The sequence below is a fragment of the Mustela lutreola genome, chromosome 1 (genome assembly GCF_030435805.1).
Source record: "Mustela lutreola isolate mMusLut2 chromosome 1, mMusLut2.pri, whole genome shotgun sequence".
NCBI classification, from domain to species: Eukaryota; Metazoa; Chordata; class Mammalia; order Carnivora; family Mustelidae; genus Mustela; species Mustela lutreola.
In genome coordinates, this window is record NC_081290.1 from 256,309,125 (window position 1) to 256,327,313 (window position 18,189).

Here is an 18,189-nt window from a genome sequence, read left to right on the forward strand (position 1 = left end):
TAATACCTCAGAGAAATGGATGCTTTTTATTCCAATCCTCATATTAAACTTTCTAGAAAATTGGATGTGAGGGTCGTATGAAAGGAGCGAGGTTATCCAGCATGCCAAACCCAGAGACATAGAAGTCACAGAAGAAGGAGTTTAGTCTGACTATTTTGTAATTACTGTTACTCAGAGAAGACCAGACTTCATATAAATTTCACTATATATTTCTGGGATTTTTAAAAGTGCCCAGATGGGAAAAAAGAATACCCCAAAGGTGTAATACCACCTTTCAAAGTAAAGCACTTGGAGGTTTTCCTTTTTTATTGAATGAATTAAATTTAACTAATTCCGTGGTTTTAGTTGGTATGAATTGTGAATTTTATTTTATTTTTTCTTAATAGAACATTGCTAGCATTTTTTTTTCTTTGATATTGGAGGGGGCAAGATAATTGTGAACAGAAACTTAAAATGCACTCTTAAATTGTGGTTACAAGGTAGTTCTATAATGCTTCTTATAGCTCTTAGGCATGTGAAAAATAAGTGTCTAAAACTTACTGTCCACATAACCATTGAATTTAGTTAAGTACTTATGGGATACACACTGCAGAACTACTTATCCTCTCCAAAGCCTATTTAAGTATACTCTGTATATTACATCTCTTTTTTAGTCCTTTATCACATTTAAGTATGATTAAAAACAACAACAACATTGAGTTAGTTATGCTAAGTGTTCTCATCTTTCTTGCATTTCAAAAATACTAATGCCTCTCAATATTATCGCCACCTTCATTGTCAAAAAAATGTTTATTGTACATTTATAATCTTTTGGGTGCTGCAGTTACAAAAATGTATATGACATGGTCCATGTGACCCTCAAATGATTTAGGTTCTTATTGCTGAGGAAGCAGGATGCATACCATGACATTAGAAAGTAGCACATACTGAGAGCCAAATGAATTATCAGTTAGCTTTATAGCAGCCTAGAAGAAGAAATGATCACCAAGGACTGAAACAGTCCTTATATATAGGGGGTAATGGGGGTGAGCACAAAAGAAATAGGTTGGTTTGTGTGTGTGTGTGTGTGTGTGAGAGAGAGAGAATTATATAGAATCAGAGTTCAGTGTTCAAATATCATGAAAAAAAGAATAAAGTGAGATGCTATAAAAATTAAGAAACAAAGCAGTTCTTACCAAGAAAATTTCCTTATTAGAAATTCTTCATGCATTTTCGAATCTCTTTATTAATAGAGAAACATCCCATTGAGGGGCCCAAATATAATGAAGCCTTCTCTAGGCCATGTATTTGGGAAAATTGCATTTTTTTAAAGATTTTATTTATTTATTTGAGACAGAAAGAGAGAGGGAGAGCACTCAGAGGGAAAGTGAGAAGGAGAAGCAGATTCCTAGCTGGGCAGAGAGCCCTATGTGGGGCTTGAACCCAGGATCCTGAGATCATGACCTGAGCTGAAGGGAGATGCTTAACCAACTGAGCCACCCAGGGGCCCTCAAAATTGCATTTTTATTTAATATTTCTTTTAGTATCGTTTATCCATCTCCTGATAATATTGGCTTGAAACTGAGATCAGAAGAGTTCTTCCATTTTAAAATCCTGTTATATATTCATTTAATAAATATCTACTAAATCCTTCCTATTCTAATACAATTACAAAAGCTCTCTCTCCAGTCCTGACCTCTCTCCTTAGCTTCAGTACTCCATGCTCAACTGTTTCATGGATCTTGCCAATTGGCTGTCAACCTGGTGATATCCTCTCATATGTGTAGTTAGATTTGGTATGTTCACATTTTGTCAATTTTTTTTTTATTTTGTCCATGAGAGAGATTGGCCTTTAGTTTTCTTTTTTGTAATATCTTTGTTGAATTTTTACCAAGGTTATTCTGACCTCATAAATTGAGTTGAAAAATCTTCCCTCTTTCTCTCTTCTCTGGAAGAGTTTATATAATATTAGTGGGATTTTTGTTTATATAATATTAATGTTATAAGTGTTTAGAAGAATTCATAGCAAAGTCATCTAGACCTGTTGTCTTCTCTGTGTGAGGCTTTATAATTATAGATTTAATTTCTTAATGGTTTTAGAACAGTTTTACATTTCTTAGGTCAGTTTTAAGTATTAGGATTTTTCTGGGATTTTTTCTTCATTTGTTCTAAATTTCAAATTTATTTTTACTAAATTACTAACAGTGCCCTCCTATAACATTTTTAAAGTCATAGGATCTGATGACATGTTCTTTTTCATACCTTATATTAGTAATGTGTGTTTTCTCCCTTCTTGATCATCCTTATACGGGGTGAAACAATTTTCTTTGTATTTTAAAGGAAGAAATTTTTGGTCTTTGTTTAATTTTTTCTGTTGTATATTTTTTCTATGTGTATAATTGCTTTCGCTGTTTGGAATGTTCCACCTTTTTTAGGAATTTAATTCACTTTTGGTGTTTAATTTGTGAAAATGAATACATAGATAATTGGTTTTCAACCTTTTCAAATATGCGCATTCAAGTATGTGAATTTTTCTCAAGTATGATTTTTAAAATATAGCAAGTTTTGATGTGTTGCATTTTCATTGGTGTGGGTTATGCTATAGTTTTCATCATTGTTTAGTTTAGAAATATTTACTTATATCCATTTTTTTCTGGAGTATTTACAAGTATATTACATAACTTCCAAACATTTGAGGACTTTGTAGTTATTTTCCTATTATCAATTTCCAGTTAAGTCCCACTGTGTTTTGAAGATATATTCTGTATGATATCAGTTCTTTGAAATTTGATGAAACTAATCTTATAGTCCAGCAGATAGTCTATATTTTACATATTCAGTGTACCTTTAAAAAAAATATGTGTACTTTTAGAGTGGGGAGTTAAATTTAATGTGTCATTTATATCAGACTTGATAATTGTGTATTTGAAGTCTTCTATATGTCTGCTTATTCTGTATTTACTAAAAGTGATATTTATTTTATTTATTTAAGCAGGCTCCATGCTCAGCACAAAGCCCAGTGTGGGGCTCGATCTCACAACCCTGAGATCATGACCTGAGCTGAAATCAACAGTCAGATGCCTAACCAACTGTGTCACCCAGGTGCCCCACTAAGAATGATATTTAAAACTCTACAGTTATGATTATGTATCTATCTGCTTTTAGTTCTATCAAATTTTAATTACATAATTTTGAAATTTTATTATTAGGTATATAACAGATTTATAATTGACATGTCATATTAGTGGATTTGGTCCTTTTATCATGATAAAATAGATTTTTTGTTTTAGATTTATTTTATTTATTTATTTTTAAATTTTTATTTATTTTTTATTTTCTTTTCAGTGTTCCAGAATTCATTGTTTATGTACCACATCCAGTGCTCCATGCAATATGTGCCCTCCGTAATACCCACCACCAGGCTCACGCAACCTCCCACCCCCACCCCTCCAAAACCCTGAGATAAAATAGCTTTATTTCTACTACTATTTCTCTCTACTCTATTTGATAACTTTTCTTTTGTATAGCAATTACATTACATTTTCCCCTTATTTTTTACTTCTGTGTCCTAACACTTAAGTTGTTATTTTTATATGTAGCATATGGATATTGAAAATCTTTGCTTTGAATTTAAATGTTTAGTCTAAGAATATTTAATATAATTACTATTATATTTGGGTTTAAATGTACCTACCTACCATTTTCTTGTTTGTTTCCTAGTTGTCTAATCTGTTCTTTGTACTTTTTTTTTCTCCTTTATTATTTTCTTTTTTTTTTATTATTATATTCTGTCTTCTCTCTCTGGTTGCTCATGTGTTCTATATCATTTTACCATTCTTTCTAAGGTTACTCTGGAGTTCACAACATATATAATTTCCTATTAAGATCAAATATAAATTGATACTTTAATGTTTTCTGGACATTGGAGTTGCAAGGACTGTCACACTCTTGCCTCTTTTGTTACTACTGTATATTTCACTTTACATATATATTGATGTCACCAGAAATTATTTCTTATACAGTCAGTATTCATCTAGATTTACTGATATCTTTAAACATTCCAGTGATCTTCATTCCATTATGCATTTTCTTTCTTTCAATTTGAGATTATTTTCCTTCTGCCTAAAAAAAACGATTTTTAGTATGTATGTCTTTTAGTAGGGGTCTGGTAGTAGTGAATTACCTCAATTTTATTTAACTGAAAATATTTTTATTTCCCTTTCACTTCTGAAGGAAATTTGCCTGTCAATTGGCTTTCATTATTTCAGTTCTGACTGTTGCTCCTGTGGGTGCAATATATCTTTTTTCTTTGACTGTTCTTAATATTTTAATTTCCCTTTGTCTTCACAAATTCTGCTATGATGGTCCTAGTTTTTGTTTGGTTTTCTTTTTTGGTGTGGGGAGTTGTTTATGTGTATATCCTCTTTGGAGTTTATTGTGCTTTTTGAATACGTGACTTGAAATCTTAAATCATTTTGGAAAGTTCTTGGTTATTTTAAACATTGTTTTTACCTCATTTCACTCTCCTCTCCTTTGGAATTCCAGTTATGCATATGTTAGATCTCCTTAACCATGTTGCATGTCTTGTGCTCTGCTCTATATTTTCCAAATTATTTCCTCTGCCTTTTTTAGTCTTAATACTTTCCACTAAACTATCTTTTATGTCACTAATCCTTTCTTGGGCTATTTTCTAGGCTATTCTTAAACTTACCTATTGAATTCTTAATTTCAGTTATTGTGTTGATCTGTTTTCCATTTGGCCTGATTTTTGTTTTACTATTTTCTGTAGAGGCATTTTCTGTAGAGGCATTTTTTGGGTTCATATTATTTAATTAACCATTCTTTTCTTAAGCACATCAGTTATTTTTAAGGCCATTCTAATAACTTTGTTTTGTATAATAATTATATAGATAAATAATAATTTTATTCTGTACCCAGTATGTCTATTTCTATTATCTATTCATTAATATTGATATTTGGGCTTATCTCTCAGTCTATCTAGTAATTTTTTATTTGATTTCACACATTGTCTTTGAAAAATCATGGACCTATTTTTAGAGTCTGAAAGGTATCTTCTTCCAGTTATCATTTACTGTAGCTTTTGGTGGGCAAGTCATCTAACACCGTATCATTTTCTTGCAGTATGAATTTAACTGACTGAAACCTTATTTCAGTCTTTGTGTGACTTATTTTGGTCTTTCACCCAGTTTTAGCTCTTTTGGGTCTCAAATAAAATTCTGGGGTTATTACCTGGTCATATTCACTCAATGGACTATAAACTCGGTCTTTGTCTCCTTCATCCTATGAGGTTGCCCAAAGTTCTGCTTAGTTTCATAGCCTCTTGGTTTCCACTTGCAAATAAACGATGGCCTTCAGGAGAAGAACTGCTCCAATGTCAGGCTCACTTGTTTAAACTACCCGTTTATCTCCTCCAGTCTTAGCTGTTTTTGTAGCTCTCTAATCCCTTCAAACAGATGATTTAATTACCAGGTTTCCTAGGTTTTTTCCAGTGGAAGAGTTGTCCTCATCAAGCTAAACTGCTATAGACAGAAATAGATGTTTTCAAATATATTGATCGGTTTATCCTCTGGAATATAACCTCTGCAGTCATTGGAATTTTATGTTTTATTTACTTATCACAGGTAATATAGAACAGTGCCTGACATTTGGTAGTTGCTCAGTAAATATTCATTTGTTGTTTGTTTTTGTAACTGAGCACTGGACAGTCTAATTTCTGAGCTGGCTATATATATACAGCTCACAATAGCCATAGGGCTATAACATATTAATGAGTGGAAAACTTATGAGGCCTGCTAAGCTGTTATTCCAGAACAGAAGGAGATTACTCCAGTGAATAAATGTTAAAAGAGTTACTGAGAGATACAAATACAATTATATTTATCATTTCTAATGAACATTATTCTAAAATGTACATCATGGGAGTGCCTGGCTATCTCAGTCCGTTGTGTCTGACTTCCCGATCTTGGCTCAGGTCATGATCTCAAGGTTGTGAGATCGAGCCCTGTGTCAGGCTCCCTGATGGGCATGGAGCCTGCTTAAGAGTCTCTCTCTCCCTCTGCTCCCCCATCCATCCCGTTTCTCCCTCTCGTTTAAAAAAAAAAAATGCATTATGAATTGTGATTGAATGGCTAAATCCAGTTTTTAAGAAGTATTTCCTGAAGGGAAAGACAATGGTCAGTAAAAATAATGCTATCAAAGATTTTGAGCAAATTATGCAAAGCAAAACTAATGTCTTTTTATTCCATTTCTATAGTATATGGAAATATTCTTTGAGCAAGGTGATCTTTGAGCAAGGGCATCAAATATACAATCAAACCAAATATATACAGTATATGGAAATATTCTTTTAATATTTAAAAATGATCATAATTCACATGAAAATCAAAATATCCTAGATTATTTATAAATATGTCTACAATGAGCTCTGTGGTATGGTAAACATAAACGTATCAAAAAGCAAACAGTTTTCCTCAACATCACTTCTCATTAGGGAAAAGCAAATCTGAATTATGGTGAGATACCACCTCATACATGTCAGAACACAAGAGACAGTAGATATTGGCAAAGATGTAGAGAAGGGGGATCCTTCTTGTACTGTTAGTGGGAATGCAACCTGGTGCAACCAATCTGGAAAGCAGTACAGAGGTTCCTTGAAAAGTTAACAATAGAACTACCCTCCAATCCAGCTATTGCACTACTAGGTATTTATCCAAAGAATGCAAAATGAATATTTCAAAGGAATACATGCACCCTGATGTTTACAGAAGAATTATCTAATAGTGAAATTATGGAGAGAGCCTAATTATCCATTGACTGACGAATGGATAAAGAGGGTGTGATTCTCACACACACACACACACACACACACACACTCACATGCAATGGAATATGACTTAGCCACAAAGAAAGAATGAAATCCTGCCATTTGCAATGACATGGGTGGAGTTAAAGTGTTATGCTGGGTGAAATGGGTCAGTTAGAGATAGACAGGTACCATATTGTTTCATTCATATGTGGAATTTAAGAAACCAAACAAATGAGCAAAGGGGAAAAAAAGAGGGGGGCAAACCAAGAAACAGACTCTTACCTAGAGAGAACAAATTGATGGTTACCAGAGGGGAGGCGGGCGGGAGGATGAGTGGAATAGGTGATAGAGATTAAGGACTGTGCTTGTGATGAGCACTGAGTAATGTGTGGAAGAATTGAATCATATTGTACACCTGAAACTAATGTCACACTGCATGTTAACTAACTGGAATTTAAATAAAAACTTTTAAAAGAATGTTAACAGTTCTCAAACTATAATAGGCATGGTGTGGAAAGAGAAATATAGCCCAATAGAGGCACATCAGAGAGGTTGGAAAAGAAAAAAAAAAAGATCTTTGGTCAAAAGATCATGGCTGGTATGCTCTGCATTTGGTGGCCTTGAAGGAAATCCTTGCCATTGCTCTCAGCTATCAATTGGCAGCACAGTGACCAAATTATAAGAGTATCTAAGGGAAGAAAAGTTGGAGCTTGGGGGGAGAGAGATAGCATTTATTAAGGGCTTTTCTATGCCTAGGCATCTTAGTAGGTGTTATCATGTATATTAATTAAAATACTCTTCACAAAAGCTCTGTGACATTGGAATTGCTCTGTTTGCATAGTACAAATGAAGAATCGGACTCCGGAATTATTAGACAGTATGCAGTTAGAAGAATTTTGATGTTATATGTTCAATCTTTATTTAAATACACAGTCAAATAAAATACTCTTACATCACCAGGCTCAGTATATATTAGTGCATTTAGTCCTATATAGTAAAACAGACCAATAAGTTGTATTCCATATGTAGATGACTTGTGAGAGTCAAGAGGAATAATACTTATCATCGTCAAATTAAAAAATAATTAGATAAAGAATTAGAAAGCTGATCTGATTTAGTCTGAGTCCAGAACTTGTTGAGGTATTTCTACCATACTCTGCTGTATTAAAGGGGGCAACCTTATACACTGTGAAATACAGGGAACTGATACTGAGAGAAATTAAATAACTTGTCCAATACCATAGGGTTGGTAAGTAGCAGAGCCAAGATTTAAACCTAAGCATTATGATACAGTGTCCTTATCCCACTCTACGACTGTTTTAAGAAGAAATAAATGATCTCAGTAATTTACCGAAGTTTGTGCGTATACCTTTCTTGTTCATTTTTATATTCCTGTGTCCAGCCCCTTGTAGATATTCAGCAAATATTTGTTGGGTGCTAAATCTACACACCTATAGCTATGTAGAGATGGAAATTATTAAAGGCAAAGTGTTTTATTTTAAAAAATTTTTTTTAAAGATTTTATTTATTTAATAGATCACAAGTAGGCAGAGAGGCAGGCAGAGAGAGGGGAAGCAGGCTTCCCACTGAGCAGAGAGCCTGCTGCAGGGCTTGATCCCAGGACCCTGGGATCATGACCTGAGCCAAAGGCAGAGGCTTTAACCCACTGAGCCACCCAGGCGCCCCCAAAACAATTAAAATGTTTTAATAAAAAAATCAGACAAACTAGGCAGATAATCAATCATGACAAGATCATAATGGTAAGGAATGCGATCTGAAGTGGTATTAAATAAATAGAAAGTTGATAGGTATTACAGTGTAGTGGTTGAGAGCAAAGACTCTAGCAAGACTAGCCTGTGTTTGCATTCTTATTCTACCACTTCCTAGTCTTATGACTTATACTCTCTGTTCTTATTTCTTCATCTGAAGACTGTGGGCCATAATGTCACTGACCTCTTAGGGTTATCAGGAGCATGAAATGATTTGATAAGTATACAGCACAGGATCTAGCACACAGAAAGCACCCCACAATGTTTGCCCTTACAGTTGCTCAAGTTAGCTATGTGTTTCATCCACTGTTTTGGTTCCCTTCTGAATTCCTTACTTCGGAGGCCTAATGAACTGGTAAAGGTAGCCATGGCCCCTGCTTAGTGCCTACAGATGAATAAAATTTAATGACTGAAAAACAGGTAGTACATTGGGATTTACATAAAATAATGTTGATAGTAATGTGAGAAGGACTTAGATCCACAGTAAGCAGACCAACCTCCTAAAAAAAAAAAAAAGTTATTTGTATTTTGCTCTTCTTATCCTTTTATGGGACATTATTACCCAGGATGTATCCCCACGTACCCACACAAAATAAATGAATAAGATTTATGATGAAGTGAACCCTGGATTCAGTTCACTTTAAGTTCAGTATAACAAACTTTAAGTGTCTTGGTACTGTTCCTGGCACCTTTAAAGAAATGTTAGTTCATGAGGCTCCTGGGTAGCACAGTCAGTTAAGCATTGGACTCTGTTTTGGCTTGGGTCGTGACCACAGGATTGTGAGATGGAGCCCTGAGCTAGGCTTTGCTTTCAGCATGGAGCCTGCTTGAGATTCTCTCTCTCTCTCTCTCTCCCTGCCCCTCCTCCTTGTGCACTCGCTGGCTCGCTTTCTCTCAAACAAACAAACAAAAAAAACAAATCGTAAGGAAAAAAAAAATGTGCTGTGAAGGGGGGAAACTTCTGCTTTACATTGCTCTGCTTGTCACCCTACTTCATATGATCCGTGTTTATTACTAGTACTGACTTGATGTGTTGATTTTAGTGATTGGTCAGTTCTGATTACATCTCTAAACTTACTTTCTTATGCCTGACTTTCTAACCATATTCCTGCCTAGAACTTCAATTTCTTCAGGACTAGATAACTTGTTCTTTTTAGGAAAAGTCTGGCCTGCAGTTAGAGCCCTTCTATTTGCTGCCACATTTACATGATGTTAACTTAACTCATTCCTGTGTTTGCATTCTAATTCTACCACTTTCTAATTTTAATTCTACCATTGTTTTCTTACAGACCCCCTACTACCACCTGCTACTCGCTCCCAGATGATCATGTATTAGCTCTTACCAGACCCCTATGGCACAGACTCCTTATTGATCTCTGCCCAGATTTGTATTTCTAGAATCAAACCCTAGCCCCTTAGTCTACCTTTGAATTCTAACAGCCCTTGAGTCTGGATTGAGCTATGGGCTTGCTCTGGCTAATGGGATATTAGAAAATGGGGCATATTGAGAACTTAAAAAGTACTTGTGTATTGGATTCAGCCTACCTTGCTACTTTTGGAACTTGACCATTCGAAGTTAAAGCTTGGACTAACTGGCAAGATGCCACAGACGCATGGTCCAGTTGCCATCTTAACCCCAGCCAACTTCCCAACATGTAGGTGAGGCCGACTGAGACCAACTAAACACAGTCACCCAGTATCAGAAGAATTACCCAGTTGAGCCCAGCCTAAATTGCCATAGCACAGAATATGAACTGATAAATTATTGTTGTTGTTGTTTTTTTAATTTTTATTTTTTATAAACATTAATATATTTTTAACCCCCGGGGTATAGGTATGTGAATAGCCAGGTTTACACATTTCACAGCACTCACCATAGCACATACCCTCTCCAATGTCCATAACCCCACCCCCACCCCCAGTACTACTGGGTATTTACCCTAAAGATGCAAACATAGTGATCCGAAGGGGCACATGACCCGAAAGGTTATAGCAGCAATGTCCACAATAGCCAAACTATGGAAAGAACCTAGATGTCCATCCACAGATGAATGGATAAAGAAGATGTGGTATATATACACACAATGGAATACTATGCAGCCATCAAAAGAAATGAAATCTTGCCATTTGTGACGACGTGGATAGAACTAGAGGGTATTATGCTTAGCGAAATAAGTCAATCAGAGAAAGACAACTATCATATGATCTCCCTGATAGGAGGAAGTGGAGATACAACATGGGGGATTAAGGGGGTAGGAGAAGAATAAAGGAAATAAGATGGGATTGGGAGGGAGACAAACCATAAGTGACTCTTAATCTCACAAAATGATTGTTGTTTTAAGCTACTAAGTTGTGGGGTAATCTGCCACACTGCAAAAGCTAGATGATTTGGAAAGGATCAAGACCATCATTATTAATTGTTTCCATGGACCATTTTTTGGTTTTTGTCAGTTGTATATGTCTGGATTGTATATTTGTTTACTATGGCAGAATTCATTATTATACTTGAGGATAGAGGTATATAACGATTTAAAGCATTTATTTAGTATTACTGGCTAAGGTTAAAGTAGAAGAGTATTAAATCTTAAGAGGAGGGGCCCCTGGGTGACTCAGTGGGTTAAGCTTCTGCCTTCGGCTCAGGTCATGATCCCAGGGTCCTGGGATCCCAGGGTCCTGAGCCCGTATCGGGCTCTCTGCTCAGCAGGGAACCTGCTTCTCTTCCTCTCTCTGCCTGCCTCTCTGCCTACTTGTGATCTCTGTCTGTCAAATAAATAAATAAAATCTTAAAAAAAAAATCTTAAGAGGAAAAGTATAATAGTGAAATTTTTCTTCCCTAGCCTGTCTCAGTTATTCTCCAAATTCAAAATTTTTCTTAAAAATTTATGTTCAGACTTCACATGTTTTAAATTGTTTTGATTCTACACAAATAAGTCTTCTCTCCATGAAACTTAAAATTACAAATCCATGGGAAACCAAAGTACCTTTTAGTATTAAGCATTTTATAAACATAGGAGTTTGGGGGTTTTAAAACTAAGCTGGACAGTACTCACATTAAGAGCAACCCTGTTCAAACCTGGGAGTTGGATCCACTTTTATAATTTGTAGAGGAATTTATCCTTAACCCTTATTATTAAACTTCTTGTGCAATAAGAGGAATGAGAAAGTTCCATGGTCAATCCTAAATCAAATACACAGTGAATTTTAGCTACTCTTACATCACTACCTACATATTAGTCCTTTATAACAAACAGCCTATAACTTGTATTCTAAGTGCAGATGACTTGATAGAATTAAGATCTTCACAAAAAAACTAAAAAATGGCTTCCAGCAACCAAGGTATTGTTGACTTCTACTGCTAAGCATCTTGCCTTTTCCTGGGCTTGGATTGAAGAACAGTTCTCACATAGCATGTGCTTTGAATCACAGGCAATATTCTGCTTACATCCTGGGGAGTCTGAGGTGAGGACAAATGAAAATAATGATGATTTGAACAAATCGTGCGTTTGTAATAACAGCTAAATGTCCTGGTTTGCCTCTATTTTGTGACCATCATGATCGTCCCTGGCTAAGTCACACTTTTTGGTTACTTGTTTTATAACACTTGTAAAATATACATGCACAAATACTGAAAATTAAAATTTGAAGGAAGGGAAGAACGAAAAGGGGATTGTGCCGGTCCAGTAAAATTAGCCTCACATTCATTGCGTATATGAAATAATGTCCTCAGGGTCTAAAGTTAAGGCTGAGTTTTCTTTCGACAGATTAATTGGTAAGCTTTGTGGATGGCTTTTTGACTCTGAGAACAATCTAATTCTAGAAACATGTAACTGGTGCAGCATCAGAAAACTCTGCCTTAAACACGTAATTTATTTTGTCGTGTTGACACTTGGTTACTTTTGTTACCATATGATATTCTCATACTTGTGTATTAAACTGAGTTTTGTACCACAAGGATTACATTTTAGTTATTCAGTAATAGTCAGGTGTAAAACTGTATGAATGTTGTGTGTTCAACTGTTAGTTTGAGGATACCCAAGAACTCCTTATAAGATTTATTTTTTTTTAATTTTACAAGTATATTAGTAAACGGGTAATAGCTGTAAAACCCAAGGAATTAAGACTGTGAAATAGTGGCTTGTGTGAGGTTTTGCTCTAGTAAAAGATTTCTGTGGTTAAAGGTAACACCTGGATCTTAAAGGGTTGTAGTAAATGTGTAGGGCAGAAATTGTACTTAGATCTGCAACAACTGACAAAGATGCACAAATACAGTAATGGAGGAAGCTTAGCAGCAGTGTCCATAGGGCGCTTGGATGGCTCAGTTGGTTTAAGCAGCTGTGCCCATGAAAAAGACTGAAAGGGCAGCAGCTTCTTGCTAGACATATCTCCAAAGGCAACAAAACAAAAGCAAACAAAAACAAAGTATTGGGACTTCATCAGGATAAAAAGCTTCACAGCAAAGGAAACAGCTAAAAGGCAACCTAGGGAATGGGAGAAGATATTTGCAAATGACTTATCAGATAAAAGGCTACTATCCAAAATCTATAAAGTTATCAAACTCAACACCAAGACAACAAAAAAATCCAGTCAAGAAATGGGCAGAAGATATGAACAGACATTTCTCCAAAGAAGACATACAAATGGCTAACAGACACATGGAAAAATATTCATCATTAGCCATCAGGGAAATTCAAATCAAAACCACATTGAGATACCACCTTACACCAGTTAGAATAGCAAACATTAACAAGACAGGAAACAACAAACATTGGAGAGGATGTGGAGAAGGGGGAACTCTCTTACACTGTTGGTGGGAATGCAAGTTGGTGCAGCCACTTGGGAAAACAGTGTGGAGATTCCTCAAAAAATTAAAAATGGAGTTGCCCTATAACTCTGCAATTGCACTACTGGGTATTTACCCCAAAGATACAGATGTAGTGAAAAGAAGGGCCATCTGTACCCCAGTGTTTATAACAGCAATGGCCACAGTCGCCAAACTGTAGAAAGAGCCAAGATGCCCTTCAGCAGACGAATGGATAAAAAGGATGTGGTCCATTTATACAATAGAATATTACTCAGCCATCAGAAAGGATGAATACCTAACTTTTGCATCAACATGGACGGGACTAGAAGAGATTATGCTGAGTGAAATAAGTCAAATAGAGAAAGTCAAATATCATATGGTTTCATTTACTTGCAGAACATAAGGAATAACATGGAGAACATTAGGAGAAGGAAAGGAAAAGTGAATTGGAGGAAATCAGAGGGGGAGATGAACCCTGAGAGACTGTGGACTCTGAGAAACAAACTGAGGGTTTTAGGGTGGAAGGGGGTATGAGGATGTATGAGCCTGGTGGTGGGTATTAAGAAGGGCACGTATTGCATGGAGCACTGGATGTGGTACATAAACAATCTTGGAACACTGAAAAAATTAAAAAGAAAATTAAAATTAAAAGCCCTCTTGAAATTTAGACGCATTGCTTTATAATAAACCTTCTGAAAATACAGTGAGTATATTATCTAGAATCAGAACCAGCAGAAGTTACACACACACACACACACACACACACATAATGTATATCTCTTACTGGTTCTGTTTCTCCTGAGAATCCTTAGGGATATTGAGGGACATAATACATAAATATACAAGGGAATTTATTTTAAGGAATTGGCTCACACAGTTGTGGTACTGGCAAGTCTGAATTAGGGCAAGCCATCAGGCTAGAAATTCTCTGACAGGAACTGATATTGAAGTCTTGAGGCTGAATTTCTTCTTCCTCTGGGAAACCTCAGTTTTTGCTCTTGGGAAGCCTTTCACCTATTGGATGAGGCATAGCCACATTATTAAAGGTAATGTTCTACTTAGAGCGAACTGATTATTAACCACATTTATAAAATAACCTGCACCGCAACACTGAGATTAGTGTTTGATTAAATAAGTAGATAATGTAGTCTTGCCAAGTTGACATATAAACAGTTATAGATATAATCAGTCTCTCCCAGATGACATGGCTCAAATTTTGAGGTCCTGTTGGAACAGAGATTGGCAAGCAAGAGGTGGCCAACAAATATCCCTTACAATGACTTAAAATGACAGTAGATATATGAAAGGCTTCCATGGTTGTAGGTTTTTGGTTGTTTTACATGGACTAATATCAAGGGGAAAATATAGAAATATAGAAATAGTGAGGAAATAGTTAGCAACTAAAAAACAGCTCAGAAACAGTAGTGAGTTCTGATGATTGAGAATGTTCGAACATGAGCTGGAGAATTTCGTGTAAGGCCTTAAAATTAAAGCTCAATATTATGTATTCTTGACATCTGGAGAAAAATGAGAGACCTTCCATTGTCCCAACCACAAGCTACCCCCCCCCCCCGCACAGTGCTCCCACAGATAAGGTTCCTGAGCCAAAGGAACCTTATTATCAAAGGGATAAGTAAAAATATCTGCTTCTCCCTGAGTAGCAGGTTTCAATTCCCTGCCCATGAAATTACTCAGACACGCCAATCATATCACATTCTCCCATCAGAACCAAGGGTCAACAGTTCTTTTGAACTATAAAACCTGCTGCTTATAGCCTCTGCTTGCCTACTCTGTTCCTGCCACCCACATGTAGCCTTGCACACCCTCCTCCCCTGGGCTGTAAGAGCTGTAAGGATGTGTGATTAATAAACTGTCAGTCTCATCTGTCTGGTGGCCAAGTGCCATGCTTTAACCATTTTCATAATCCTAGAATGGGAATCCCACCCTGACCAATGGGGAAAATGGGAGGTGGTTAAAACAGTGACTCTCCCTGCCTCTACCCCAGCACACCCCAGCAGTGATGGTGGAGAGGGAAAAGATTCAATCAGTTAAATAATTGGAATTAGTGAATTGAGAGTTGCTTTCCAATCCCAGTATTCTATTATTTGTGTTCCCAGTGTTTAGTATTAGCATTTGTTGTATATTTTCCAAATACAGATACAACAATTTATCTTTCTACTGCTAGCACCCATCAGGTTGTTTCACAAATTATTCATTTATATATTTCTTTCAGTTCAAAGCTCAGAAAGCCATGCTTTATTCATCTTTATATTAACAATTAACATAATGCTAATTAACATAATGTCTGATATATAGGAGATAGTCCATGAATTTTTGGTGAGTGAATCTGAAAATCAGTTTCTCCATCAGAGTTTGGGAAAAAATTACCAATGAGCAATGAAGTTCTCCTTAAACATAATATCATAAATATAAATTCCCCTGTTGAAATCCAAATTCACCCTACCCACCTGTAGATGGAGAGAATGAGATCTTGGGAGAGTTGCCATTTTTTCTTTTCCCATTCCCCATCCAAAATGCATACCAGTTGCCCTAAGGCTTCTGAAGAACCCTGCAGGCAGCATCTCACTTTGTGTAGGAAGGAGAATTAGTATAGCTGCAAGGTGATTCCAACTTCTTGCCTATTGATTTTGAATGCTCCATTCACTTCAAAGTGCCTGCTGAAAGCTAACACATTGTTTCTGCAAGAAGGCATTTATTTTAAGCGTAGTTTCATGCATCAGGTGTGCAGTTGCACAGCACCCCATCCTAAGTTATGGTAAAAATATGGTTCTTAAGTGTTTGGCTTGAAGATGTTTGACATATCTTTTTTCTGTGATCCCTGTTTATTATTTATTGTACTTAAATTGGCTTATTAAGTTTATTTTTTCTAGCTTTATTGAGATAGTAATTAATGTACCATACTATATAAGTTTATATATTTGACTTATATAAGTGTAATGATTTGATTTATATATATTGTGAAATGATTACCACAATAAGTTAGTTAGCGTCCTTCTTCTCATATACATATAAAAAAATGTTTTTCCTTGTGATGAGAACTCTTAGGATTTACTCTTAACAACTTTATATATATCATACAGCAGTGTTAACTGTAGTTGTCATGTTGTATATTACATCCTTTTTTATTTAACTAACTTATCTGGACGTTTATACCTTCTGACCACCTTCATCCAATTCTTTTTACCCCATCTCCTGTCTCTGGTATCCACAAATCTGATCTCTCTCTCTCTTTTTTAATGAGTTTGGTTTCTCTCTCTTTCTCTTTCCTTTTTAAGATTCATGTATGAGATCATACAATAATTGTCTTTCTCTGTCTGACTTATTTCACTTCGCATAATGCCCTCGAGGTCCATCCTTGCTATCACAAATGACAAGATTTCCTTTTTTTTTTAAATGGCTGGATAATACTCCATTGTGTGTGTGTGTGTGTGTGTGTGTGTGTGTGTGTATGTGTATATATGCAACTTCTTTATTTATCTGTTGATGGAAAGTTGTTTATATGTCCTGGCTATTATAAGTAATGCTGTTATTAAAATAGGGGTGCAGATACCTCTTTAACAGAATGTTTTCATTTCCTCTAGATGTATTTCCAGAAGCAGAATTGCTGGATCCTATGGCGTTCTATTTTTAATTTTTTGAGGAAGCTCTATACTATTTTCCATAGTAGTTATACAAATTTATATCCCCAGCAACAGTACACAGTCCCCCTTTCTCCACATCCTCACAAGCCTTTGTTATCTCTAAATTTATTCTTTTGATAAATAATATGTACTTCTTTTTTTGACCCATAAATTTAAGATTTCTTTTTGAAAAGAGGAAAGTTTATTTTGTGCAAATGAATAAGGGATTTTTTTTTTAAGAAATATGAATGGTCTGGAAAAAGAATTTTACAAATCCATGAACTTATTGTATACCTTCACAGAAATATACAATAAACTGTGTTTGTTAGAAAAAATAAAATTACATTAAATCACCTCTGGCATTGAAACCAAGGATGTAAAGTTTCCATTTCCATATGTCTTTATATAGTACCAAACATGTGATTGACCCTTAGAAAATACATATTGGTTAAATAAGCTAATAATAGGCTGTGCTTCCTTCTATTGATCATGCACCTTACAAATTTAATATAACAAAGTCTTTTCTCCATCTCCTGCATTTATTCACAGTAAACAGATCCGAGCTATGCTAGGCCAGTTCAGCCAGGCAGAAGCCTTATTAATGAAAGCTGGAGTGCAGCCAGGAACTTTAGATGGAGTTCTTTTGGATCTTGGGTGTTCCTCCATGCAACTTGATGCTCCTGAGAGAGGTTTTTCCCTTCGGAAGGACGGGCCCTTGGACATGAGAATGGATGGTGGCAGGTGAGTATCAATAAACCATTTCTCCTCACAACAAGAAATCAATTTTGCAGAAACGCTCTGGATTTAATTTCCTCTTAAGACTGCAGAATTCCCATCACACGCCCACACCTAACACTATCCATACATAATAAATCAGTTTTGTTTGCTACTCATTATAGACTTTAGTGTTTCTTTAGATTTGAGATTCTAAAAGGAAAATCATTTCTGTCTTTACACAGAATAGTGAAGAAGATAACTTCCATACTGATAATCTTTTTTTATAGATATAGTATGAGTTTTTTAGACTATAAACAGTATTGATAAATGCAATGCTGAAACAATGGGTCCATTTTTATGCAGGCCCCACTATGCCTCTTGTGAGAGGTAAAAGGATTATATTTAATACATATTCTTTTGAATACTGCATGAAATGCAAGATTCTGGAGGTCAGCA

At 35.6% G+C, this 18,189-nt stretch overlaps 1 protein-coding gene across 4 annotated transcripts in view; it reads left to right on the top strand.

The window, feature by feature from the left end:
• Window positions 1-18,189, top strand: part of METTL15 (methyltransferase 15, mitochondrial 12S rRNA N4-cytidine) — a 229,569-nt gene that overhangs the window by 138,037 nt on the left and 73,343 nt on the right. For all 4 annotated transcript variants that reach the window (XM_059138610.1, XM_059138611.1, XM_059138614.1 and 1 more), the window contains exon 4: window positions 17,566-17,757. In XM_059138610.1, coding sequence (XP_058994593.1) covers window positions 17,566-17,757 — 192 coding nt within the window. The remainder of the gene's footprint in view (window positions 1-17,565; window positions 17,758-18,189) is intronic.